The 25,266-nt window shown below is 44.8% G+C and overlaps 1 protein-coding gene across 1 annotated transcript in view; it reads left to right on the top strand.

Annotated features, from left to right (window-relative positions):
- Window positions 1–1,625: 1,625 nt before the first annotated feature.
- The window catches only part of PELI2 (pellino E3 ubiquitin protein ligase family member 2), a 64,308-nt gene continuing 40,667 nt past the window's right edge, over window positions 1,626–25,266 (top strand). The window contains exon 1 of the mRNA XM_027662552.1: window positions 1,626–1,795. Coding sequence (XP_027518353.1) covers window positions 1,719–1,795 — 77 coding nt within the window. The 5' untranslated portion in view covers window positions 1,626–1,718. The remainder of the gene's footprint in view (window positions 1,796–25,266) is intronic.

The following is a 25,266-nucleotide window of genomic DNA, read 5'->3' as shown; positions in this document are numbered from 1 at the left end:
GCAGCAGAAGATGCTCCAAGTCCAGCCACGTTTGACTTATGGAAGCCCAGCTGAGCTGTTTGGGAGCAGTTTTTGGAAAAGTATTGGAAGTTTGTTTATGCCACGTGAAGGCCAAGCTACTCTGAAGGTCTTGCTTTCAGGGGAGAAATGGAGAAGTCGAAGAGGATGCAGCCGGGAGGTTTGTTTTTCACACTGTTTTCGGGGATGTATTTGTGTTCTCTGACAGTGACTTACAGCCCGGCTTTCTTTTCTATTTTGTTAGGGCAATAAAGAAGATAAATCTGCAATAATTCAGCTCCCTGTCTTTAATAAAATCTTGTCTTCTTCACACAGCCCCTGGGAAGATCTCCATTGTGTGGCCCTGCGAGATTGGTTGGGTTTTTCCATTTCACCTCTTCACCAGAACGACAGAAAAATAACATTACTGGGGAAAATTAATAGCTAAATACAATTTCTTGCGGAGGGAAAGCTTTGAGCAGGAGGAATGGGACTTGATCCTGGGTCTGACTGTGCCAGCTCAGAGGATGCTCCTTGGGAAAGGCCAGGAGCAGCGTGGTGGATGCTGAGATTACTTTTGTCTTTGTTAGTGGCTTGGAGACTCCCAATATTGGCTAATGAGGATTTCTATCCTCGACTTTGATCAATGTCAAGCCAATTTTTGTTGTTTTGGGGCTTTAGTCTGGCACAGAGAACAAAGGAGGAAAGAAGGGAGTGCTGGGGGAGACACTGGGGGGAGAAAATCCTTGGAAATCATAGAACGGTTTGGGTTGGAAAGGACCTTCAAGACCACTGAAAAACAAAGGGGGTGTGGGCATTTCTGTACCCCCAGAAGGAGACAGCGGACAGAAGGGGTTGGAAGGTGGGCTCTGTGGGTCCTGCCACCTCCAGGGATGGGAGACAGGGGAGCGGCCCTTCCCCAGCCACAAGTGCAGAAGCTGAGGGTGCCCCATTGCTGGAGAGCACGTGGAAGGCTCAGGAGATGGGGGTGGTCCGAGCCCTCTCCCGCTGGGGCAGGAGGTGACTCAGGAGCTCCCCGGGGGATCCCAGAGCACCACAGATCTCCAAAGGCGCGGGGAGGTGATGTAGAACCCGCAGCACAGACGAGAAGAGACCCAGCCCCGCAGGTGACCTAAACCTGGGTCAGGTGGGGGGGGCTGGAGACACCGCTGGGATCTGGACGCCCCCAGGTGACGTGGGACGTCACAGGTGATCTGGAACACATCGTGAGGTGACCTAGAACCCCCTCCATCCTCCCCCCCCCCGCTGATCAGAGCCCCCCGTCCCGCCGGTCCCGCGGGTGCGCGGCCCCTTTAAGAGCGGCCGGGTCCCCTTTACTCTATGTTTACATAACACGGCCGGGCCGTACCACCGCTCGCTGTGCCGAGGGGGGGGGGGGGGGAGGCGCGCGGGAAGGGGGCGGTGCTCTGCGTGGTTCGCTCCGCCCCCTCCACCGGCCATTAATAGGCGTGAGGAGGGCGGGGCCACTCCCGGTTCCCCCCCTCCCGCCTCCCCCGGCGCGGCGGGTTGGTCCGTGCCCGCGCTGGCCCCGCCCCCGTCCCCCCCGCGGTGTAGTGGCCGTTGCTGGCGGCCGCGGGCGCAGAGCGGAGCGGAGCCCGCTCGGGACGCGGCCCCGCGGCGGCGGCGGCTGCCTGGACGGGACGCGACGCGACGCGCGGTGGGGGGGCGGCCGTCGGTGCGACCGCAGCGGCGGCGGCCCCATGTTTTCGCCGAGCCAGGAGGAGCTGTGCGCGCTGAACAAGGAGCCCGTCAAGTACGGGGAGCTGGTGGTGCTGGGGTGAGCGCTGGGCAGGGGAGCCGGGGTTGGGGTGGTGGTGGAGGGGGGAGCGCGGCGGTCCCGGGGCGGGGGGGAGCGGCGAGGCTTCCCCCCCCCCCTCTCAGTGTGTCCCCCCCGCTCTTTCCCCTCGGGTGTCTCGGCGCTGCGAGGGAGCGCTCGGAGGTGGAAGGGTGGCGGTGATGGGGAACCGAGGGGGTGATTCCCGCCTTCCCAACCGCCCGAGCGCGCGGAGCCGCCGTTGGGGGGGCGAGGGGGGTCCCGGTGTGTGCGGGGAGCCATCAAAGGGGCGGGGGGGTCCCGGTGCCTGGGGGGATCGGGGAGGGAGGAAGGGGGGGGGGGGGAGATGTCGCGGCGGGTCTGGGGAAGAAGAAGAAGAAGAAGAAGAAGAAGAAGAAGAAACTTGGTGCGGGTCTCCGCGTTATGACACACAGACACCCCCCTCTCTCCCCGTCCCTCCGTGTGAGCCCGCCCGGCTCCGGGGGACGGCGTCCTCCTTGCAGATGGCAGGGGGAGATGACTTTGGAACGAGGGGGAGAGGCGCGGGGTTGGGGGGGGGAGGATAAGGAGAAGAAGGAGGGTGAAGTGCTTATATTCAGATTCGTAGTGGAAATGTTTATTTTCTCGGCTTGATATGGATCTTAAAGTAATCCGCTTGGCATTACGCTGTTGCCCTGCTGTTAGGGCTCGCTGAGCGCCGCGGAAGCAGATGAGGGAGAAGCGTCTAAGCCGCGCTTGCTGAGAGCCCTTCTGAACCCTTAGAAGAGATGCTTAATTCTGATACTTTAACGCGTGGAAACGTATGGTTAATGGAATAATTTTTATACGTAAACACAGCAGAGAGGTTTCGAGCCGGCCGTGGAGGGAGAACAACCTCAGCCTCCCCCTCCATCCCCCCCCCGAGAATCTGGTACGTGTTTGCTGCAAGGTCGTGGGAAACCCTTTTCTGGCTTCTTAGGGATTTTTGTTTTGTTTTGGTCGAGTCGTTTCAAAAAGAGCTGCGTTCACCTCTGCAGAACAACTGTTTGGAAAAGAGCAGCCCAGGATGGGTGCTCGTATCCAACAGTGCACCCTTTTTTTCTTTAAGGGATGCTCTGAATGTTTCCTGTCACGAGACTGGGTCAAGATGCAGTTACCGGGGAATAAAATACGGCTGCTCCCATGAACGTGGCGTAGCTGGTACTTGAAATCCTCGAATTTAAGTCACTCGATTCGTGAGAAATAACCATATCATCACACTGAATTTAATAAAGAAATGTTCTTAGTGTTTCGGCTGTGGAAATGGAGGGTGAGCTCAGCTGTGCAACACTGTCTCTGACAATAAAGTCATAGTATAATGCTGAATCTTTAATTAAATTAGAGTGCATAAATTGATGTTGTGCTGCAGAGGCTCTTTGTGCACAGCTGGAAGCATTTTCCTTTCTGTTGCCCTACTATTTTTAGCAGCAGTTGAAAGTACAGAAGTATGAAATGTTTTGGCTCTGATCTTAACCTGGCAAAGTCTGGTGTGCTCTGCCTTTAATATGGGAACCCATTGATCTCTGCTTATCGGTTCTCCCGGGGTCTTGATCTTCACTGCGTGTGTTGAAACAATGCAGTGAAATTTAAATAAACTTCGTATGGCTGAGTTTAGGTCGTGTTTGAGTTTCAGCTGTTCTGTGGAACTGCTGAGGTTACATCTCCTGAGGTGTAGCATGTAGTGGAAAAGCAAACAGACCCTCCTGTCCCTGCAGTGCAGTCGGGAACAAGAAGTCTGTGAACGGGGAAGCTGAGTCTCTCTGGTCACTGCGCTGAAACAATGGGGCATTTGCTGTCACTGCTCACACAATGTGCTTGGGAGCCGGGATGTGGGAATGGGGAGACATGATGGAAGCAGTCCAGGAAATTCCATGACTTCAGGAACAGCATTTTTTCATTTTTGAACCGAAGACTGGAGATTTAAGATCCATTTGCCACTTCAGGAGTTAATTAGTGCATGTCCTATCGGAGATATCTTGAATGTTGTCTGTAGTGCCATAAATAATGCAAACATATCTCTCTTTCTTTGGTGACTCAACATTTGTGACTAGGAACTCTTGGAACGGCTTAAGCATCTGTTCAGCGTGCTAAAAAAACCTCTTAATACCTGTTTTGTATTAAAATCTTGTAATCTGGAGCTTGATTTAAATAAGACAATGTAAGTCTGCTCTCCTCTCCGTAGTGAAACCGAGACCTGGGGACTGGCAGAAGCGAAGCAGCTCCTCTTACAACTGCCTGATTAAAATTGATAGCGCAGCCTCGCAGCTAGATTTGAAAAGGAGGGAAAAAAAAAAAAGCTGTTTTGAGACACTGTGTGGGTTGTTGTTTTTCTGAAAAAAGCCTTGATTGTGATGTTGATGAATAACTTGTGTCTTGATCTGCGAGACTTTTAAATTAGGTGGTGAAAAGGGTGATGAACAAAGGAATTGGCACACCTGGCAAGCTGCTGAGAGTCCTGTTTTTTAAGATGACAAAACTTTCCCTTTATCTTTTGCTCTTACTCTGTCTCAGCAGTACTAAAGCGAGGTCGTTGACCTTTAAATCAAAGGGGGGGGGGGGGGGTTTTTTTTTTTTTTTTTTTTTGGCAGTAGCTGGTTCTCCCACCAGGACACGTTGCTGTGTTGTCTCGCAGTAGTTGTGATTGCTCGTCTGCACCTTATCGTGAGCCCAAGTGAAGCCCAGGGCGCTCCACGCCGGTCCTTGCTGCGAACACATTTCCAACAACCTTCTCCCAGCAGCGCGTTACGTGTCTGCTCTGCCAGTGATGTGGCACTGCGTGTTTGGTCAAGATTTTGCCGAGTTTTACATAATCGATGTTGTAGTGAATAGGCACAGTTTATGTAAATCGAGCCAGGCAGGTCAAGATGGCTGGTAAAGAAGAGATCATCTGCTCGATTGTGAATCTGCTTGTAGTACATCTGCTGGGAGCATCATCTGCTCACAAAAGGCTCTGGATTTCTTGGTGGAGCAGAAGCATTCATATTCTAATTTTTTTTGAGGGGGGAAGAAAAAAAAAAAAGAGGCAGCTTTGTTTGAAGTCCTGTCAAAGTAATGGCTCATTATGTATTTCTTGGAACGCGTGGCTGGAGGGAGCTGAGGAGATGCTGAATGCGGTAACAAGTACCTGAACAGTGTCTGGGTGTCAGTGCATTGTTTGTCAGTAGCTTTTGTTTGACTTGTCTGGTATCTTGTTGACATTTTGAGGTCTGTCCTGTCCCCTTCCTCTCGGTGCCCCTTTGTCCCCAGCTCTGAACTGTGCTCTGATGACTTTATTCCACGTGTCCTTCAGGCCTGGCTTTGTTCCTATGTGGGAGCTGGTCGCTGGTGCAGGAGGTGCTGTCACTGAAGGCAGGTGTCAGTCAGTGGCCTGGTGCCCTTAAATCCCCCTTCCTTTGGGACTGGGTGGTGTCCATGGGCAGCTGTGGCCTCTCAGAAAACTCACTTGATTAAAAAGATGTAAGTTGAAGAAGGAACACCAAAGACATGAGTTTGCCAATGGCTGAGTTCTCCAGCAGTGAAAGATTTTGTACCTGACATTGGGTATTTTGACTGTTGTCTTGCAGCCTGTTCTGAGGGGTTTGGATGAGGTTTCTAATAGCTATGTGCACATAAATGGAATATTTGTTACTAATCAAAGATTTCTGTTTGCTGCTCATTAGCAAGGAGGTGCAGCCTGGTGCATCCTCAGCTGAGGAGCCCTCTGTCTTACAGGCTTAATGGGTTTTGCAATATCTAATACATTTTTTTATCTAACTAGACAACATTCTGAGGGCTGTCCCCTAGTGTTGTTACAGTGGTCACTTTGGGGTTGCTGTCAGCATTATGTATGTAAATTTTCCATTGTCAACCATTAAAATAAATGAATTGGTAAACTGGGAGCCTTCAGGCCCAAAGGAGCTGCTGCGAACTATGAGAGTTTTGTTTAATGTGGACTGTTGAACAACCTCAAATAAACAGGCTGTAGTTCTGCTTAAATTTAACCTTTTTAGAAAAGCAGAATAAAAGGTTGGAGCTTGGAGCCATCTGGTCTAGTGGAAGATGTCCCTGCCCATGGCAGGGGAGTTGGAACTGGATGCTCTTTAAAGTCTCTTCCAACTCAAACCATTCAGGGATTCTGTGAACATTCTCACCTGTGTTTGCAGTGATAAATTCTGTGGTAATTTTTGGGAAGCTGTTCTGATGGATGGACCACTTTATACTTGAAACAACTTTAGATATGAAACAGTCATTCCCTGTTAACCTGAAAGGACCTGCATTACTCAATTCCTGTTTCTCATAGTGGCTTTTTCTGACTGATTGAAGTTACTCCTTCACTTTTACCTCCCTGACAGGGTAAACAAAGTCTCTGAAGAGTTTTCTGTTCATAAGCACATTTCTTTTTTTTTTTTTTTTTAACTTACCTGTTTGGCTTTTCAGGTAACTGTTGTTGCTCTTTTGCTGTGCAGTTCAGGAGGAAGCTGATGCAGCTTTGCAGTGGTGTTGACAAATGCAGACATAACGTGGTGTCTCTGCTTGTCCTTGACAGCTCTTTGCTGCTTCTTGTGGACTGAAGTCAGAGGGATCCTGGCTGTGGAATTAAATTGGGGTCCTAGTTTGCACATGGATGGATTTGTTGCCTGATATCAAGCTGAAGCTTTGTTTAACAATTCTGTAATTTTCTGCACTAAATGGTGTAGGTATATTGGTGAAACTGCTTGGGTGACTCAGGTTCTGCTTTTAAGCCTTATTTAAAAACGTACTTTAGTTTCATTTAAAGGAGCAACTGTAGAGATAACGAGAGACACCCCTTAAATACCTTCAAGGTCAGGATTCTCTTGGAGAATCACTGGCTCCAGCAGTTTCTGCTGTTCTGGAGAAATGGATTTTTTTTTTTTTTATTTGATATTAGCAATGGCTTCTTGGAGAAATTTATGCCTCGTGCTCAGTTTATGGTGGGTCTTACATACTGCACATTGAGGCTGTGTGGTCAGGGTCAGTTCAGAACTTGCAAGTAGATTAATCAAACACCAGAAGTATTGTATCTGAATAGAACATTAACTGCAGTGTAGAAAAACATAGCAGAAAGGATTATATTTGAGGAAAGATTTGTGGATTTTTCAGTGAAAGCTTGTGCATGGCTGGATAGAGCAAAGGTTTTGCTTCATTTAAGCTGAGACAGAAAACATACTCAGGTTGGTTTTCTGCAACTCTCCTATTCCTTGGAGTACTTTTGATTTTCTCTGAGTGCAGATTTGTATCCAGCTGTAGGCTTTATTCACAGCGTCTCAGTACCCATGTAAAATCAAGAGAACAGAAACGTCAGACTCCAGAAGCTAAAATCTATATTTGTTGAAGCAAATCAGAGCATCAAACATCTGCATGTTTAATGTTCATTCTAAAAAGGAAACTGAGAGCCTTCTGGAAGTTAAACTAATCCCCTTGGTGTGTACAGGCAGGAGGTCACACATGTGGAAATGGAAGACTAAGGGGATTTTTTTCTTAATATATGGAAAACAGTTTACTCTGAGTAAACAAGTCTGAGAAATGTAAGACTTTGTTGCCTTTGATGCAGTTGTTGTGTAGAACCAAGTAGCTGCTCCTTTCCCATCGTGGCAGAATCAGGGATTCATAGTTTTCCATTTTCAGCTGAAATTTATAAATGGGTAAATACTGTGGAAAGTCCACTTGGCTCTACTTTAAAATATGCGTATAAACCTAGAAATTACTTTCTAGGCTGCTAAGATGTGTTTTTTGTTGCTGAAAGCAGTATCTTCCTTAAGCTATTTCACGCTCCTTCTTAACAACAAGCTGTTTTACAACTGTGATTACAAGGTTGCTTGGGAACAGATTTTCCCTAAGAATTCGGGAACTTTTTATTATCCAGTTCAAAACCAAGTTATGGCTGGTTTATTCCCATTTATTATGGAGCTAATGCTGCTCTCTAACTTGCTCAGTGGTGATAACAGGTATCAGTGCAGTTTTGAGAAGATACAACCTTCTCCTGTACTCCCAGCTAATGGGGAGGTGTGTGAGTGTGGTGCAGCCCTGAGCCTGGGTGCCTTGCTGAAGGTGTAGAGTTTGTTCACAAGTTCACAGTGCCAGCAGAGAAGTTTTACAGCTGTTTGCAAAATACTACAGAGGTGCCTGTAGTACACCTGCTGTGTAGGGAGGCTTGTCTTGTGTTGTATTTCTGTTGGTGTTCTCTGCACATGCTTTGGCTCTGAGTTTGTCCTGAGTGGCTTTGGCTGATACAGGTATGAAACCTTCCAAAGACGACTCCTCTAGGTTTTTAGTTGCAGTTCTACTTTTTGTTCAGTAGAAATGCTTCTCATGATGTGATCTAGAGTTGTGTTTGGTTATTCTGCACTGTCATACTTGTGGCTTATTTGTCCTGTGGTCAGCAAGGCAAGTAAAGCAGAGGAGGATTTGGTCTGAGCTCCCAGCAGGATCTCTAGCTGGTTTCCAGTGTACTTTGTGCTGTCAAATCCTTTTTCACTTGTACTGTTTGATACCCTAAATCTCATTTGTGTTGAGGATGCTTTTCCTTTTACCAACAGAAATCCTTGTGTTTATTCTCGCTCTGTCCCAAGGTCACCACTGAAAACCTTGCATGTGACTTGTGTTGGAACTCTGAGGGACAAGGATGGGAATGCTGGCATGGAAAGCTTGCCTTGCTTCCAGAGACTTCTAAAGGCAAAGCTGCTCATTTTGTTTGTTTTATGAAGACATCACTAAGTGGTGCCCTTGCATTTTTCACTTGTCACCTGCATATTCTAATACCATGTTGAAGGGGCCTTGCTTTTTCTTTAGATGCTTTTTTTCCTTCTTGACAAGATGCAGTTCAGAGTTTTATGCCTCTTATTTTGGCATCATATTTTTTTTTTTTAGCCATCTCCTGGTGTAGCTTTATGCAGGTCAGTCCTGGGGCTTGAGTTCATAGTGACATTCACGTACTTTGGGGGACCAGTTCGTGACTTGTGTGACAAACTGTAAGTAACAGCTGGGATTAGACTGTTTAAATCCTATTACTCGGTCGCCTGGAATAGTCTCGGTCCTCGTGTTAAGCAAGGAGTACAGTGAGGAGCAGTAGGGGTTCCAAGGCAGTGGATTAGTGTACTCTGAGGGCAGGGCAGGAGCTGGGGCAGCACTGCATCCTGCATCCTCCCTGGATGACCAGATGTGCATTTAACCGTGTCATATGACCTCTTTGCAAATAACTCTCTGGCTGGGTCTCTGCGGTGTTGATGGCTGTTTGATGGGGCCCTTCTGGTTATGGGATTGAAAACCATAGACAGACCAGGGAAGGACAGCGGGGAGTAAACTGTTTGTAGGGTTTTCTTGATGTCTGAGTAGGCATTGTAGTGCTGGGAGTTCAGCACTCAGACTAAGCCTTCTTTAGGTTTGACTGAGAAACGCAAACAGCACTTGTTGTCTGGAGCTAACAGAGCTCAGGATACAAGAAGACAGTCCTTGCAGGAGACAAGTGAAGCTACAGCAGTTGTAATATAAATATTCAGTCTTGGAAGATGTTTTCCTGAGGGGCTGTGGGGCAGGAGGACACGGGGTTTTAGTGTGATTGGGTTGTGAGTGGTGTGTGAACAAGGTGACACTGGACTTGCATTGTCTACGCGCTTAGACAATGCTTCTGCAATTACATTTTCTGACTAGTGTAACCTCTGTTCCTGAAAATAGCAAGTATCAGCTATCTTGCAATGAAGTTCTGTGCAGTTCTTCATATCCCAGTGTTGGAAGCCCTGGGAGGTCACTGGGAAGCTCGTGTGCAGCTGAGTGCTACAGCAGCTATTGGCTCATGGTGCAGAAAGAGTAATTCAGCTAAAAGCTTTCCTCTGTTCCACAACAGAAATGTCATCTGGCTGAAACGTACTATGAACAGCAGTTGTGCAAATGGATACAGACAACACCTCCAATGCTGGAGAGTTCCTTGTATTAGAAGCAAAGTGGTTTGGAGATGAACTCTGTTTGATGAGGTGTGATAGGAAGGTGCTGATGGCCAAAGGACCTATCAGGCATTGCTGCTCTCTCAATAGCAGTTTGTTCTTCCTGCAGGGAGGGAAAGCAGGCAGGCTCTGTTTTGTGCTTCTGAAGGTAATTTGCTTTAGATGGGTTTTTTCCTCATTTAACAGTATAATTTTTAATACTGGGCTTAAGCACAGTGACCCCACTGTAGGTACAACTTGGGTGCTTCAAGGAGGGTGAAGTAGATGTGGACTGTTCCTAATCTATGTATAAGAAGGCTTCCTGTGCTAGGGAATGAGGAATGTGTCCTCACTAAGTGTTTGTCAATAAAGACCTAATGTTCTTGTGTCATATTTATTGGTTATGTTGACTGTGATATAACTACATTGCTGTGCAGCAACTAATTGTATTTAACAGAGGTATAAGCAGTCAGTGAGACAAATACTGCTGTAAAATGTTAGTTTGCTGTGCTGCAAATTGTCCCAAGGAATGGGGACAGGCAGGAAAAAATTAGAAACAGCTGGCCCATAGTAGGTTAAAAGGAGAAAGCCAAGAAGCATTATGGTTGTCTCCTTGAGTATTGTAATATTAACTGATCCCTGCTGTTGCAAAATTCTCTTTTTACTCTCTTTACATTCAAGGAATTGAGGACAAAGTAGCGTTGGCAGAGTCCTTCTCTCTGATAAATGTTTTTTTTTTAACTTTTTGAAACACTTATTGAACTGTAGTGATGTGCTTAGTAGGCTTTCAAATTACTCTTCACCCACAAACGTGTGCTGTCTTTTAGAATCCAGTAAGTCCATAAACTGTCATGAAACAATTTTATTCTTCAAAGTGGATGGCTTTAGTCATGCCTTGAGCAACAGGTAGGCTTCAAACTTAGGAGGTGTATCCTTTTAGGACATGGGAATGTCATGGGTGAAGGCAAAGTGGTACTGACTGTGAAGACAATTAGTCACTGTATGAAAGTAAACAAATTGAAGCTGTAAAAGCTTAAATCTCTGCTTGGGTATTACAAATAAACTGGAGACCAAATGTGCAAACCCTCCAGCATGTGCCCTGAGGAAGAGTGAAAACACTGTTTAGTCTGGACACAGAAGTTAATGGGCTGAAACTTTGATATAAGCACAGCTGTATTTCTTCACGTGCAGCAGCATGACTTTAGTTTGATTGTTGGTGTCTGATTTAGGGGTGGTGGAGCCACAGCCTTTGAAACAGGAGCAGTGTGTGTACGTCCTCCTTTCACAGGAAAGGCTGAGCTGTTGACAGATACCAGGAGCTCCATGGTTCCTGCTTCCAGGCACATCCTGTGGCAGGTTCAGTACCTCACAGGAGTGACTGTGGGGTTTTATGGAACACTGATTAATAAACCAAAGTGTTACTGTACCTCCAACTTGCCTTCCCCCTAGTCCATGTTTGACCTCTGAGAGCAAATACTGTGCAGCTCAATACTTGGATTAAAAATCATTTTGGTGTTGAAGAGAAATCTCTCAGACTAGATGGGATTCATTACCTTGTGCTTGTCCTAACCTTTCTGCTAACAGATGTGTAATACCCACTTGGAATTGCTTTCTGAATCTTAAAATTTGCTGGAGTAGTTTCCCAGTGCGTCAGGAAGTGAGTTTTGATTCATGATTTTAGATTTTGGTGTGTGGCCTTCTGTCCTGGGCTGTGTGCATGAAGTCCCATTCCAGAACCACCAGTGTGTGGTGGGAGAGGTTGCAGTGCTTTGCTGCAGGACTGCAGTGGAGACAGGATTTCTTCCCTCCTAAGAGTGTTCCCTCATCCGACTCTGCCAGAAGATTTAATTAAATGTGCTATCAATACCTCGGTGGACTTTGCCTAAAAACTACCAGCAAATGAAGCAAATGGAACAATTTTCATAATTTTCACAAGTACTTTCTTAACTAACCTTTTTTGGTAGTGAATTCCTGCACCCATTTAAAGGCTCTGATAGAGCTTTCCCAAAAGCTCTGGGTATGTTTCTCCTTTTGCCTATGAAAGATAAATAAGCTGTATTTTCAGTATTTTCACAGGCTGCTTACTGTCAGAGCAGAAGAGCTTTAACTTTTGACTTGTGTTTTGTGCCTTACTTTCAGTGTTTGAGCACAAAATGCTGCAGTTCCATTGCTGGCTCAGCTGTGCCTTATCTCTTGGGTTGCACAATCCCACTTCCAGCTGCAGTACTGGAGTGCCATACATTGAGTTTTATGGCAAGTTTTGAGTTTCCAGTGTGCAGACACTGGTGTAATACAGCAAAAAAATCCTTTCCATGTAAGGATGCAGGAAGACTACAAAAAATACAGTTCCCTCTGTAAGCAAAGCTGGGGTTTAAGTGATTAGCAGGATCTAAGTCAAGCTCAGTGCACTCTCCTAGTTTATTATGTGCAATGTGACTTTCAAATCAGGAATTGGCCTCTGGTCAGATATTGCTGGTTTGCACCTTAAACTCCTTGGAGGAACCTGGTTTATGTTATGGCTTTGCCTACTGGAAATCTCTCAGCACAGAGAGAACAGTTGTAAAATAATACTTTGCTAAAGGGTAGGCAGATCTCTGAGGCAAAAGTGATTTGCTCTTTCACCTCTGGGCATGAAGGCAGGAAGGAAGGAACTGGATTTGGGGTTGGCTGGGTTCCAGTTGCAGGCTCTGTTCAGACCCAAGCCAGAAGGAGTATGGGCTGATTTCTAAGTTTTGGGCGGAGATGACAGTTGAGAAAAACCAACTGTCTCAGTTTTGTGAACTGATGAAATCAGTTCATAAAAGTGGGGGGCTTTGTGCTGTGCAGAGGTTGAGAAATGCATTAGAGATCAGTTTGTCATGCATAAGTCAAGAGAGCAAAACTCTTGGTTAGGTTAAACTAAGAGATAAGAATGTATGATGCTCTTTAATAGCCAGAAAATAAGTGTATCCATTTGTAAAAACAACAACTCATTCATTGAAACCAGATGTAGAAAGGGATTTTCTCCACCCTCCTGCTGCCATTACTTGTGCATGAATTAAGTGGAGCCTCTGTAAGTGATTGTAAGCAGCCTTTGGTTTACTTAAATAAAGATAACTTCCCACCTCTAGCCTTTATTAAGTCTAAAGACTTGGTTGGAGATAATGCATATTTTTTCTTCTTCCTTCTAGGCTTTACATATTCTGTTGCCTGTTTTTTGGAGAAAGATGGGGTTTATTTGATGTACAGGCCTATTCAGAGCGTGACAGCTGTTGTCACAATTTAAATAAAAAGTGATATATCGAGCAGAATTTGACAGGACCTTTTAGCTTCCTGTTATTTTTCTGTTTGTATTATCCTCCTTCGCTTTGGAAGAACAGAAGTCCAGATAAGACTATTCAGATGGGCAGGTTGTCTTGGCATAAATAACAACAACAACAAAAAAATTAGAGAATTAAAATCTAGAGAAGGTCTAAACAAATGCCTGTTTCAAACTGGTCATGGCAACTGCTGGTAGCCTGTGAGACTGCTGGGATTAACTGGTGTGGGATAATCTGTTTAAGGATCTGATGCCTCTTTGAGGCTGCAAAGAGCAGATGTTGGGGCAGAACATGATGGTCAGTTTTGGAGTGAGGACCCAAAGGGCTGGAGTGGAGACAGGTGTGAGGTAGTTGCTCCTCCTGGCTGGCTGGGCAGTCCTCCTGCAGGAGGACACCACATCCTCACGCTTCCTGGCACTCTTAGCTCCCTATCCCAGGCATTTTCCATCTACCTCTGATGAACACACCGTGATTTCCTGGGAGATGCGGTGACGGCTGAAGTTGTTCTCCGTAACTGGGAATGAAGTGTCACTGAGCTGATTTTATTCCAGAGCCTCCCCAATGCTGCTTGAGCTCAGCTGAGGAGAGGCTGTGAGATGAATGAGCCCCCACCTCCTTAGGCATCGGGGAATCCCTGTGACTGTGATTCTCACCTCAGAGAAAAAGCTTCACTTGGAGCTGTCACCGTAGTAGACAAAGAATGAATCCAACTGTAAGACATGTACCCAGAGGAAATCATGCTTTGCTGGTTCTCTGGCTTATGAAACTCCTTGTTTTTTGATTGTTCTCCTTGTCACTGCTGTTGCTTCCCCTCCACTGCCTGCAGGAGTAATAACAACGGTGAGATGTCAGCTTTGAGTGAGTGGGAACAGACACAACCGTTCTGCCACCCCAAATAACTCAGAGGGGGATGTAGAAGAGTGTTGTAATGCCCAGCAGCAGCCTGGGCCACACCATAAGGTCTGTCACAGGTGTTTGTGAAGCTGAAAACTTCAATATAGCAAATGTTCCTTATGTTGTGTGTGCAAGTCAGTGCAGTGCCTTGGGATCAGAACTGCTGTGCTTGGGACTGGGGTCCTGGAGAAGCCCTAAGTGGCCTTCATGAACTACAGGGCAAGGGTGTGGTGGTGGTCTGTCTGTACTTCTGCTTTGGATCAGTTCCTCTCTGCCTTTTCAGTGGAAAAAGATGTCCCTGAAGAATAGCTCCAAGTGTCTGCTTTTCTTGGAAAACTGGCTTTTTGGAGTCATTCTGAACACAACCTGAAACTTTTTATTGGGAGTTGCAAACAATGTCCTGTGTAGTTCAGCAGCCTCATACTTTTGCCTCATGAATGAGCTCGCTGCAGAACTAGGGCTAGTATTCCGTGTTGCTCAAAATTAAACTTTCTGGATGTGGAAAGTCTCCCTTTCCAAGTGGTTGTAAAATAACCTGGTGGAGGATTTTTTGTCCTTGGCCAAAAGGAGAAGTTTGGGATTTGTCCAGACATGAATGCCTCTCTCCCGTGGACTTCAGGCTTGTTCCTTTATAAAGGACACTTCCAGAAGACTTAGTCTGAGTTTTACAGGCAAAGGTACTGAAACAAACTGATGGAGTGTGAGTGTTTCTGGACTTCATTCTTATCTTCTGCTCCCCTTCAAGGTGGTAGAGCCTGAGAGATTTCTACATACCAGAAGCAAATGCTGCAGCTCTTTTCTCTGCTTTTTTGGGGCTGTGGGAGGAAGGTAAAACACATGTGGGAGACCCTTAGAGATATTGCTATGGATAGAATGCCAAAGTATTGACAGAGTAGCAAGGGAATGTGTGCTGTTCATATTCTGAAATGCATGTCCAGAACCTTTAGCTGGGAGAGGGAAGACAGGTAAGAATTTGGGTATCTGCAAAACCCACAGAAAAAGGAGACATTATATCTGTACTTGCACATCCTCCTGCACTGCAGTGAGATGCAAAATTCCTTAGCATCCTACTACTGCTGAAAACAGTGCAGCATGGCCAAGGTGCCCTTATGGAGAGTGATGTCAGATATAAAAACTTGAGAGCAGAAGGGAATCTCTGGAGCCAGGCAGCTGCAATCAATTACTTGATTTCTGTGCCTCTGAACTGGCTCCTCCAGTTATGGGTTGCTGGGCAGTGCACTTCCAATTTCAGTCTCAGGCTCATGAGCTTTATTTCTACAGCTGAATTTCCATTTGGCTTGCAAATGCTACTTCTAAGTCCTGCAATGCTGTTTGAAATTACAGCCTGTACTTTGGGAAACATTGCTTTAAACAGATCCTCTGTTTTCTTGGTCTGCTTTGCCCCATAGGGCATCCTTGCCTTTAAAATCAAAGGAATACAGTCAAATAGAGGGAAACATATGGAGTGGTTTGTTTTTTTTGAAAGTTAGTGAACAAAAATAGTAATAGTATGCTGACAGTCTTTGTGGGTGTTGGCAAAGAAAAAGAACTGTATTTCCAAAGGAAAAAAAAAATTGAGGGAGAACTAACCGTGGTTTTAAACTTGTTTTCTGTTCTCCAAAGCGTTGTCCCACTTGGGCACGTTACTTAACATCTGTTGGAATGAAGCTCCAGTTTGCAGAACGTAACCAGGAGTGGGCAGGCTGGAGTAGCCCTGCAAATAAGTGAAAATTTTGGTCTTCCAAGAAACTCAGCTGCTGGAGAGCCTTCAGTGTGACTTCAGTGGTGGCATCTGTGTGTGAGCACGAGCCCTGTGTCGTCGTCTTGCACAAAACCATGTCTTGCTGCATCACCGAGGATGTGCAGACAACAGCAGTGCAAGGTGTCCTGTCCCAGCAGCCACTGCAAGAGGTTGTGTAGGGAGATTCTGCTGGAGATCAGCGTCTCTCAGCTTTTAGAAATTAAAAACCCCCAAACATTAGGAATTCAACAGCTCTGTGACTTTGATTCATTCTTAGTATGTGCATGCAGATACCTCATAGTTCTTAAATATCTGTGGTGGTGTTCGGAGGCCTCTGAAGGATCGATGTTTGATGTAACATTTTGGGAAGCCCTCTTAAGGGAAGAAAAACCTCAGAATTCTGCGTGTGAAAGGGTGAAGCTGAAAGACTTTCTGTCACAAAGCTGTACAGATCAGAATTCATTTTGCTGATCAGCAGTAAACACTTCACAGCCTTGCAAAAAATCTTTTCCTGGCTAGAGATGTCTGATTAACTTTGTTATGGATTATGATAAAAGCAAACACCCAAGGTTGCTGTGAATTAGGGAGCTGTCAGAGTGTTTTTAGTCTGAAGAAGATACATTGAAGTCTAGTTCTCTGCACTGCTGCACTGTTAATTTCTGGGTTATTAAGACTTTTTAAAAAAACCCCAAAGCTTCAGCAGTGCTGTGATGACTCTGTGCTTATGGTACATGCAGGTGATCCAGGAGGTTTCAGGTAGTTCTTTAAAATGAGGTATGAAGAATAATTTATCCTGGGTGGGTTTTGGGGCACAGAACACTCTTGTTACCCAAGAGCAGGTGTTGCTTGGCTCCCTTGCAGGCTGTTGTAGGTGTAGTTCTGCATTACCTCGTGGTGCTTGTGCAGTTCTTCCAGGCTGGTGTGTGCTCTTTGTCTCACTGCTTTGATTTCTGCAGCTACCTCAGACAATGCCCATTCTTTTCTTTTTTCCTTTATATTGTTTGGAGAATAAGAGCTAAAAGCAGGAATCTCTGACAGTAACTCACCCTCAGTAATTCCTGCTGAATGTAACCACAGAAGGATTCTCAGCCAGGCTGGGACATCTGGTCCAGCAGGGTGATAGTGCAGGAGCCCTCTAAAATAACCTGCACATGGAAGCTTTAACCTCTGGATCTTGCTGAGTGCAGAAGGCAGGAAGGTAACTCTTTGTGTTTTCTTCTTGCTTACCCCCTCAGACTGTGCTTGGAGCAGGGAGTGCAGGAAATTCTCTTCCCTTGGACTGCTGGTGCCATGGAGCAGTGGATGATATTGCAGCACCAGTGGTATTGAGGAAGCTGCTGTGTTTGAGAGGCAGCAATTCTTGCAAGTGCTACAAAGAAGGAAACCTAGTTCTTTATTTGCTCTTTCTGAGGCAAACATTTGAGATGCTGTTGAACCCTTGGGGTTGAACTGGGAGCTGTGCAATTTTCTAAGGGTGTCTTTTCCCTGGGAAACTCAAAGGAATGTTTAAATTGATAGGGGTTGACTCAGAGGTTGCAGGTCAGGATGCAGTAGTTGTGCCTCTCTATGCAGTAACACTGCTGGTGAGATCACCCATATTCACAAAATGGATGCAAATTTTAGGTCTTCCTCTGTGCTAAATGATACAGAAACCAAGCTAAGAAGATTCTTGTCATGCTTGAGTGTTTGAACAAGCTGTAAGTAACAGACATCCTGGAACTTCTTGTCTGTGGAATCACAAAAATGACATTGCAACTGCTCGTATTTGAAGGAGAACTGAAGTTATAAGAAAGCCATCACTTTTCTTATAAAAATGTGAACTGTCAAATAGTCCTTGATAGGGTTTTAGGGAAAGCATTTGATGTCTTAGGAAATGACTTGTTGGGATTGTGCTTTTATTTTCAATGGCCCTGTGAGTGAAATGTAGTTTCTCCCATAATGTTTAATGTAGTGAAGTTTCAAATGTAACGTGGTGTTATTGCTATTCATTCCTCAGGCTAAAACTTGGAACAGCTTCCTTTTGCACCTTCCAGCACATTTGGAGCACAAATAGGTTGGGAGCACATTTAGTATATCAGGAAGGGTGGTTTTGAGGTCTCCTGTCCCCTGGCATGTTATGAAGTGTAATTTATCTTAATTTTGAAACTTGCAGCCTTTTTTTGATCTGGCATTAAGGAGTAGATTGTAAATTGTTTCCAAACAAAGCTGTGTGGTTCCTGAGCCTCTGGTGTTTGGAATCAACACTCTTCCTCCTTCACGTCTTTCTCTTGTGCATGGAAACCCAGCTGTGCACAGTACTTCCCTTTGAAAGGGATTTTGTGTTTGTCTGACTTGTTTTGAATGCAGTAAAAGGAGGATCTCACTTTCTGCTATCTGTATTTAATTTAACCAAATGCTGTATCAAACAATTCCAGTGGCATTTGGCTGGATTATAGATCCTTCTGAGATGAGTAGCATTTCCTCTCTACTATGAGAGGTTTAGGGCTGGAAAGAGGATTCTCTAAACATGGTGCTTTGCCCACCTCTTGTGCTCTTTCAGCTGGAATAAAAACCAGGTTTTTGAAATGATTTTGATTAGTTTATACCCTGTATTTTGCTGTGCACTAACATTGCTGGTTTTATGCAGTGGTGAATGGTTTTAGCTGACAGCTTTAGAGATGGGCTTAAAGCACTGAATAAAATTGCCTCCTTGTTAAATGAATGCTGGGGGGAGCAGTAAAATGTTGGAAATAAGGATTGTTAAGGAAGTCATAATGTGAAAGAGCAGGTTCCCTTAGCCTTTGCTTTCTAAAAGGAAAACCTCTTGCATTCTAGTGCTCTGCTGGCATATTACTTATATTGGAATTGGTATAATAGTATCTTAAATATGTTGGGGTTTTTTTTTCTGGTTCAAGTTTCTGCCTTTCTTTTCCCTTACTAATACCATGGTTATGGATGACTTCTAAGAAATCTATGTTGTGAGACTGTAGCCACTCCTTCCTCTGGCTGTAGTGCTTAACTGGGCTGCCTACAGATAGTTTGCAGCTATTAAGTTGTTTGGAACTGTCATGTTATTTGACTGCTTTAATGGAAGCTTTATCCTGTGCTCTAGGAGTCTGCATCAGCGTGGTCCTGTAGATTCTTCTGGAATACCGGCTCTTCCTTAGGTTCTTCTGGAACACTGGCTTTTAATCAAACTCTTGTGCTGCTCATGCAGCTGCCTTTGGTTTCACAAAAGCAGAAGTAACAGACTATTTAAACAAAATAATCTGGGGCAAGTAACAAACCACTTGCTAAGAAAAATCAAAGGGATTTATATGAAGCTTCTACAGAAAGTTCCTCCCATCCCAGAAGGAATAGCAGCTACTTTATACTCGTGGCTGGATCTCTGTCTTATGTTACAGGTAGTTGGAGTAATAAAGTCCTACCTCCTGTGCCCCTCACTGGGAGACTGTTCCCTTCTACTTCTCTGTTTTCTTACTCTGTAATTTCTTTTCCCTCATGTCAGTGAGGGGGAGAACATCAAGATAGCAGAGAGATTTGGGAATTTTGACGGAAACTGGATGTGTAGCGTAAAATAAAGCTGATTAAAAGCAGTTCTTGCACAATCCTTTTGGTATTTACAAGCCAAATAACATCCTTTAGCTTTTTGTGTCGGGTGAAGTTAACATACATCAGGTGCATAATTTCTTGAAGTGCCTGTATTGCATAAGCTAAACATGCATGAGGATCAGTCAGCTGTATCTTCTAGAAATATTCTCCCTGAAACAAACTTGTTTTTTTTTTTTATTACTCTTATGTTACAGTTGTTTCAATAGCAGTCTAGTGGTGCTGGTGGTGGAGGGAATGTGGGAGGTGGAACAGTTCACAGGGAATTACTCTGATCTGTACCAGATCCTTTCATCACTTGGCAGGTGGAGGGAACAGGAGGAGGGCACAGCAGCCAGAAGCAGGCTTTTTCCCCACAAACCAGAAGGGCAACCACTTCTGTCCCAGAACACCAGGGAGAAATTAAGGTCACCCTGGAGAAGCCCAGCTCCTGCACATGTGACTGCTTGTGGTGTTGTCAGTAGATAAGGTTCTCCTTAATTTATACACCCTGTCTAAAGTAGGTTCCAGCTTATCTGATCCGCTGTAGGTGCCTCTGAGAGATTTGTATGTTGGTTTTTGTCGGGGTGTGCATAACCTTTTAGAATCCCACTTGTGATTCCGATCAGGAAAGCACCCACCTGCATGTGAACAGAAAACAGGTTCTGGGCAAACTGACTGCTGGTTTCCTGATGGGAGCAGAGCGACTTTTGAAGGGTAGCTAAAAAAATTAATTAATTAAAAATAACCCGTAATCATGAGCCAGTGATGCAAATCAACCTTCTCTGAGAAATCTGGGGTTATGGGGTCAGACTGCATTTTACTGAACCCCTGCAGCCTCTCTGAAGGTTCTTGGACTGCACAGGTAGCAGTAAACTAGGCAGGCAGTGCTAAAATTTGGGAAGAGAAGGCTTGTGGTGAACACACTGCACTGATCACTATGCCCCTGAGTATTCCAAAAGTACTGGAGGAGGGAATGCTTCCTGAAGTGCTTTATGATAGTAAAATGACTTAAGAGATGCAAGTTCTAAGAACAAACACTTGCCTCAAAAGCAAAAAAAAAAATCCCTACCAAACTGACCATAGCCACAATTAATGACTCCACCGTACCCTTCTCAGGGATAATCAAGTTCACAGATACAAAAACATTGCTCTTAATTGGGGAAAGAGATGAGATTATTTGTGACTTTGGAACTTGCTGGTTTGGATTTTCTTGCTCTGCAGGAAGACTGGCTTTGTTAAGCTGTACAACTGGTAGTGATTAGGAAGTGTTTGTACCTCTGGAGATGTCTGAGCCAGCAGAGTCTGAGGTGGGACTGTCTTTCATCCAGGACTTCCTCCAAGGTTGCAGAAACCAAAGGTCTTGGTTCAGTGGCTTTTGCTGATCAAAGGATGGAAGCCCTTTGCTCACCTGTGACTTGCTCATTGCTGTAGTAATTGTAGTAACAAAAACTCTACCTGATACTACTTTAGTTTGCTGCTCTAGCGACTTAAAATGTTTTCCTTCAGAAGGAAAAAAAAAAATCAGGCGAGAATTAAATCTTGTAGCACATGAGCCTGCTGTGAAAAAGAGGAGGGAACAGGTGGTTTAAGCTCTTAGGTGGATTTGGCAGGAAGTGGAGGAGCCTTGCTTTGACCTGAGTCTTCCTTGCTGTGTGCAGGGGGAAAGTTTTTACTCTAAAGGTGATGGGGAGGCCTGGATCTTCCAGACTAAGACACAAGTGTCATGGATGGACTGGATCAAGCCTTTGAGTTGGGGATGGACAAGGTGCCTCCAAGTTCTGCCCAGCTCTGCTTTGTGTCACTCTGTGGTCAGGAAGCAACTCTGTTTTGCCAGAGGTCCATGTGATTCAGTGGGGAAAGGGCACCTTGAGAAAAGAGAAAGGAATCTTTGGGCAATCCAGGCTTTTTGAGTACCAGGGAATGACAAGAAGGATAACAGAATCCTCCTACCAACCTCCAAAAAAATTCAGCATTGAAAGTGTTAGTTGTTACCTGTTGTAGTCATCTGTAGCACTCCATTTTTCAAGGAGCAGCCTTATGTTCACTGCCAAAAATTCCTGACAGGAACAGGACTAGCAATACCTCTGGTGGTGGTGGAGGTGCCTCTGAGACAGACACTGATGCCTGTAATCAGCTGGAGACAAGCTTAGACTGAAATTCATACTGAGTTAATGCCTCTGACACTGATCCACAGGAACAGGGAATAGAGTTCAAAGGAAGCAATGAACCAGTAGTATCCTGGTGGTACAAAACTACTACTTAGCTTTGCTTTTCCTATTTGGCAGCTCTTCCCCATGAGATTAAGTTTGAGAATAACTTCACTGTTCTGTCTCACTGGAATTCTCAGATAACTGGCAGGCAGCACCTGCTTGTTTTCTGAAGCTCTGGTGCAGAAAAATGTATTTGAAGTAATTCTTGTTTTTTTCTGAAAAAGTAAGAAAATCCATAACCATTCAAGTTATTGTGCTGAAACAGTCCATCAGTTCTGGATACAAAATGAATTGTTCAGTGTGATACAAGGGGAGAGGGTGTGTGTGAAGAGCCTGAAGTACTGGCAGTGATATTGCACAGAAGGAAGCACAAGGTCACTCACTTTGTTGTCAGTGTTGTATATGTTGAAGCTTTCTGTGTTTTGCTGTAAACTATAAACATGTGGCTTTTTTTCCCCTTTTAATGTGTGTCCAAAGAAGGAAGGACTGGATGCTTCAGCAGAAAAGAGTTTCCCAGTTAGTCAGGACCTGAGTGTACAGCCTTGAAAAGCTCTGGAGCTGGGGATTGCAAAGGTGATTAATGTGTCTTTAACTTTTTAATGTTGTAGATGCCTTGAGAGCTGGAGACTCTCAGTTCTTCCAAGGGAATCTCCCCTGCCCTCTGTGCTGTTTTCCCATGTTGCTGATATAAGTGGTTCTGTGGCTTTATATGGCTTAAAACTAAATTTAAAGCACAAATCCAGTTTTGCTTCCCCTTCATGTGAACCAGGGAGAGATGTAGCAGGAACAAACAGATGAAAGGTGAGACTGCTGCTTTGGGCAGTGGGGTTGGACAAGGCTGGGTCAGGGATGGTAAAAACACACAAACTGAGTGTGTACTACAGCATTATACCAAATATGGGATCAGAATGTACTTAAAAGGGAAAATTCCCTCAAGTCTGAATTTACTTCTGCAGTTTTATTGTTTAGTAAGCAAAGATGTGCTCTTTGACTCATCAGAGCTGTGGTAAGAACTGAACTGTGGCACGTCACCTCTTTACAGTGAAGTCTGAAATGGGATGGTTTTCATCTAAAAATGTCAAGGTGTGCAGTAGATCTGCTAGTGGTAGACAAGGAAAGCAAAGTAAAATGACTCCTGTTTGTCCAGGAGCTGTATTACCTGTGAAAATTAGGAATTGTTCAGCTTGTAGTTTTTCAGGAGATAGATGGAAAGTATTAAAGTTTTATGATAGTTTGTATTTTGATAGCATTGTTAAAAAGATAGGCTCCATACAGCACTTTCTCTGTCAGGTAGTGGATATTCACCTTAATTTTTAGGGTAACTTTCTTAAGTTGAACTTTTCAAGGTGCAGGTCAAGATTTAGAGCTCTTGTCCCAAATAGCAGAGGTCTTGTTTACTCTTTATCACTGTCTAGGCCAGATTCTTTTTTTAAAAACAACCCCAAAATAAACATAAACCAAAAAAGCTTGTGTAACAAGCCATCTGACAAACAGTTCAAAGCTTGATCTCTGAAGTAGTCAAGTACTTCCAGTAGTAGTACAAGTAGTACAAGACTTGTGGAAAATAGGAACTTGCCACAGTGGACCGTGGGAGAGAACATGTGTGGTCTTGCTTTCCAGACAGCCATGAATCCATGTGGAGGAGAGGCTTTCCTTACATATCCCAACCATGGGAAAAGCTTAATTGGAGTTTGCAATTCATTATGTACCAAAGTCCTCAAGTGTTTGATGTAAATCTGTAGGAAACTGGCTTTGGTAATGAGGGTGCCCATGGCCTCTGCCAGCACCACTCCCTTATTTGCAAGGAATGGTGCTGCTATCAACTGAGATGATTATCCCAGGAGGTTTCATAATGCAGGTTGTCCTGGAATTGCTGTCACTGAGAGGTATTTGGAAGAAGTACAGGACTGTTCCTTCCACATATGTTGATCAGATGAACTCATGGAGAACTCCAGCAGTGCCCACGTGAGAGCGGGATGGTCTCAGAAACTGTTGTTCTGTGTCTATGAAATTTGTTTTTTTTTTTTTCCCCTGGTTTATTAGTTGGAAACAACATTTGTTCTGGGCTTTTTGGTGGGGCAGAGGAGAATTCCACCTGCAGGTTTTCTGGAACAAGAGGGGCAGCACTGGCCTTCTTGTGAAGCAAACAGTTGGTGTGCTCGTGTGCTGGTCCCGAAGCTGCTTCTGGAATTATTGGAAGGGGGAAGGGAAATGGGCTCATGCTTGCTGAGGAGTTGTGAGAGGAAGCTCCTGTTGGCTGTGGGGAAGCTTGGAGTCTCCCAGTGTCTGGGGAATTTGTGGCCTCAGTGCTTGTCCCTTCTCTTCCTGTGCCATTCCATCCTGTTGGTGCTCCGAAGGAGGAAGTTGTTGCTGCTCAGAAGAGCTGAGGGAAGTGAAGGAGAGGAGAGGGCTGGAGGCTGCTTTTTGGCTGTAGTTCCTTGTGCCTGTGCTTAGGAAAGCTGACTCAGCAAAGGTATGGGCAGCCATGCTTGTATTCCTGCAGAATCCAGTGGGACAGCTCCTTTTGGAAAAGCAGGGATGGGCCAAGATGAACGGGCTGTGCCTCAGGAGTGGGGCAGGTCCTGCCCTGGCTGGGAAGATCCCTTGGCATTACTGCCGGGTCACTGGGCATATATTGTTGAAGAAGTGGGAAGCAAAGGTGTGGCCCCAGTGCCACGGGGAGGGTTGGTTTGTGGAGAACAAGCTGAGAGTCCTGGCCTAGGAAAAATGCAGGAATGTGCCAGCTGTGAAAAGAGGCAAGTTCTCTGACACCCTTTTTTCTTTTTTTTTTTTTCCTCTAAAACATGTGTGCCTACTAATTGTCCCAGCTCTTTCTGCCACTGTCAGAGCAAAATAAAACCTGCAGGTCTATAATTAAAGCATAACAAATCATAAAACCACCACTCAGTTCCTCTTGCCCTTTTGTGGAAAGGAAATTCAGAAATTGGCAGGAGGAGAGAACCCTCCTGAAAATTTGTCGGTGCTAATCAGGATGAATGAATTCAACTTTCGCTTTGCTTGGATTTCTTTCCTATTTAAAGTTTCCAAAAGGTCTTTTAACCTTGAGGAGCTTCTTTCTCTCTCCTAAAAGTAACTAAACCCCACAGAGACTGAAATGAAATGGAGTAGCCTTTCCCAGTTGAAATTTTGTGAACATGAGAATAAAACCCCACTTGCCTGGTTTTAACTGGAACTGCTTTAATTCAGTATCACTTAACAGTTACACAAATATTAAAAAAAATAATAATTACAGAATGTAAAGCTAGCAGTGGTAATATGTAGTCACTACACATTATTTCTGAGGGAATTATTGCTTTCTTAGGTTTTCAGATAAAAATACTTGTAGAAGGAATGTTGTCTTCAGGCAAGTTAAAACTTGCTGGCATATTCCTGGTAATACAGTGCCTTTGAAAGAAAACATGTGTGTATATCCAGGGAGATTGAAGTTGGAGAATCAAATAACTCCTATTTTAAGTGCTGGTATTTAAGCTGCCTGTGGATCATATTGATGTATCTTTGTAGGGGTTGGGCTCTTGTGATGAGGATCTGCTGTGCCTCTCTTGTCTGGTGTAGGGCTGATAACAAGTTTCCAAGGTACATGTAGGTCTGGCGTGAAATAATAGTGATTTACTCCTGTTGTTTTCCTGCTGTGTCAGGGAATCTCCTTTAATATTCCAGAAAGATTCCGTAGTCTCCCTATGAAAGTGGGAATGAGAGGACAAGTCCAATTTCAGCCCAGCTGAAAGTGTCTCAACTTTCTGTGTGGCTTTAGCATCATGTAATAAATGTGTATTTTTAAAAGGTCCAGGTTTTATGTTCTGAACTG

This window comes from Corapipo altera, unplaced genomic scaffold (assembly GCF_003945725.1).
Source record: "Corapipo altera isolate COAL_440 unplaced genomic scaffold, ASM394572v1 169, whole genome shotgun sequence".
Taxonomy (NCBI): Eukaryota; Metazoa; Chordata; class Aves; order Passeriformes; family Pipridae; genus Corapipo; species Corapipo altera.
This window is presented reverse-complemented; position numbering and strand designations above follow the sequence as displayed.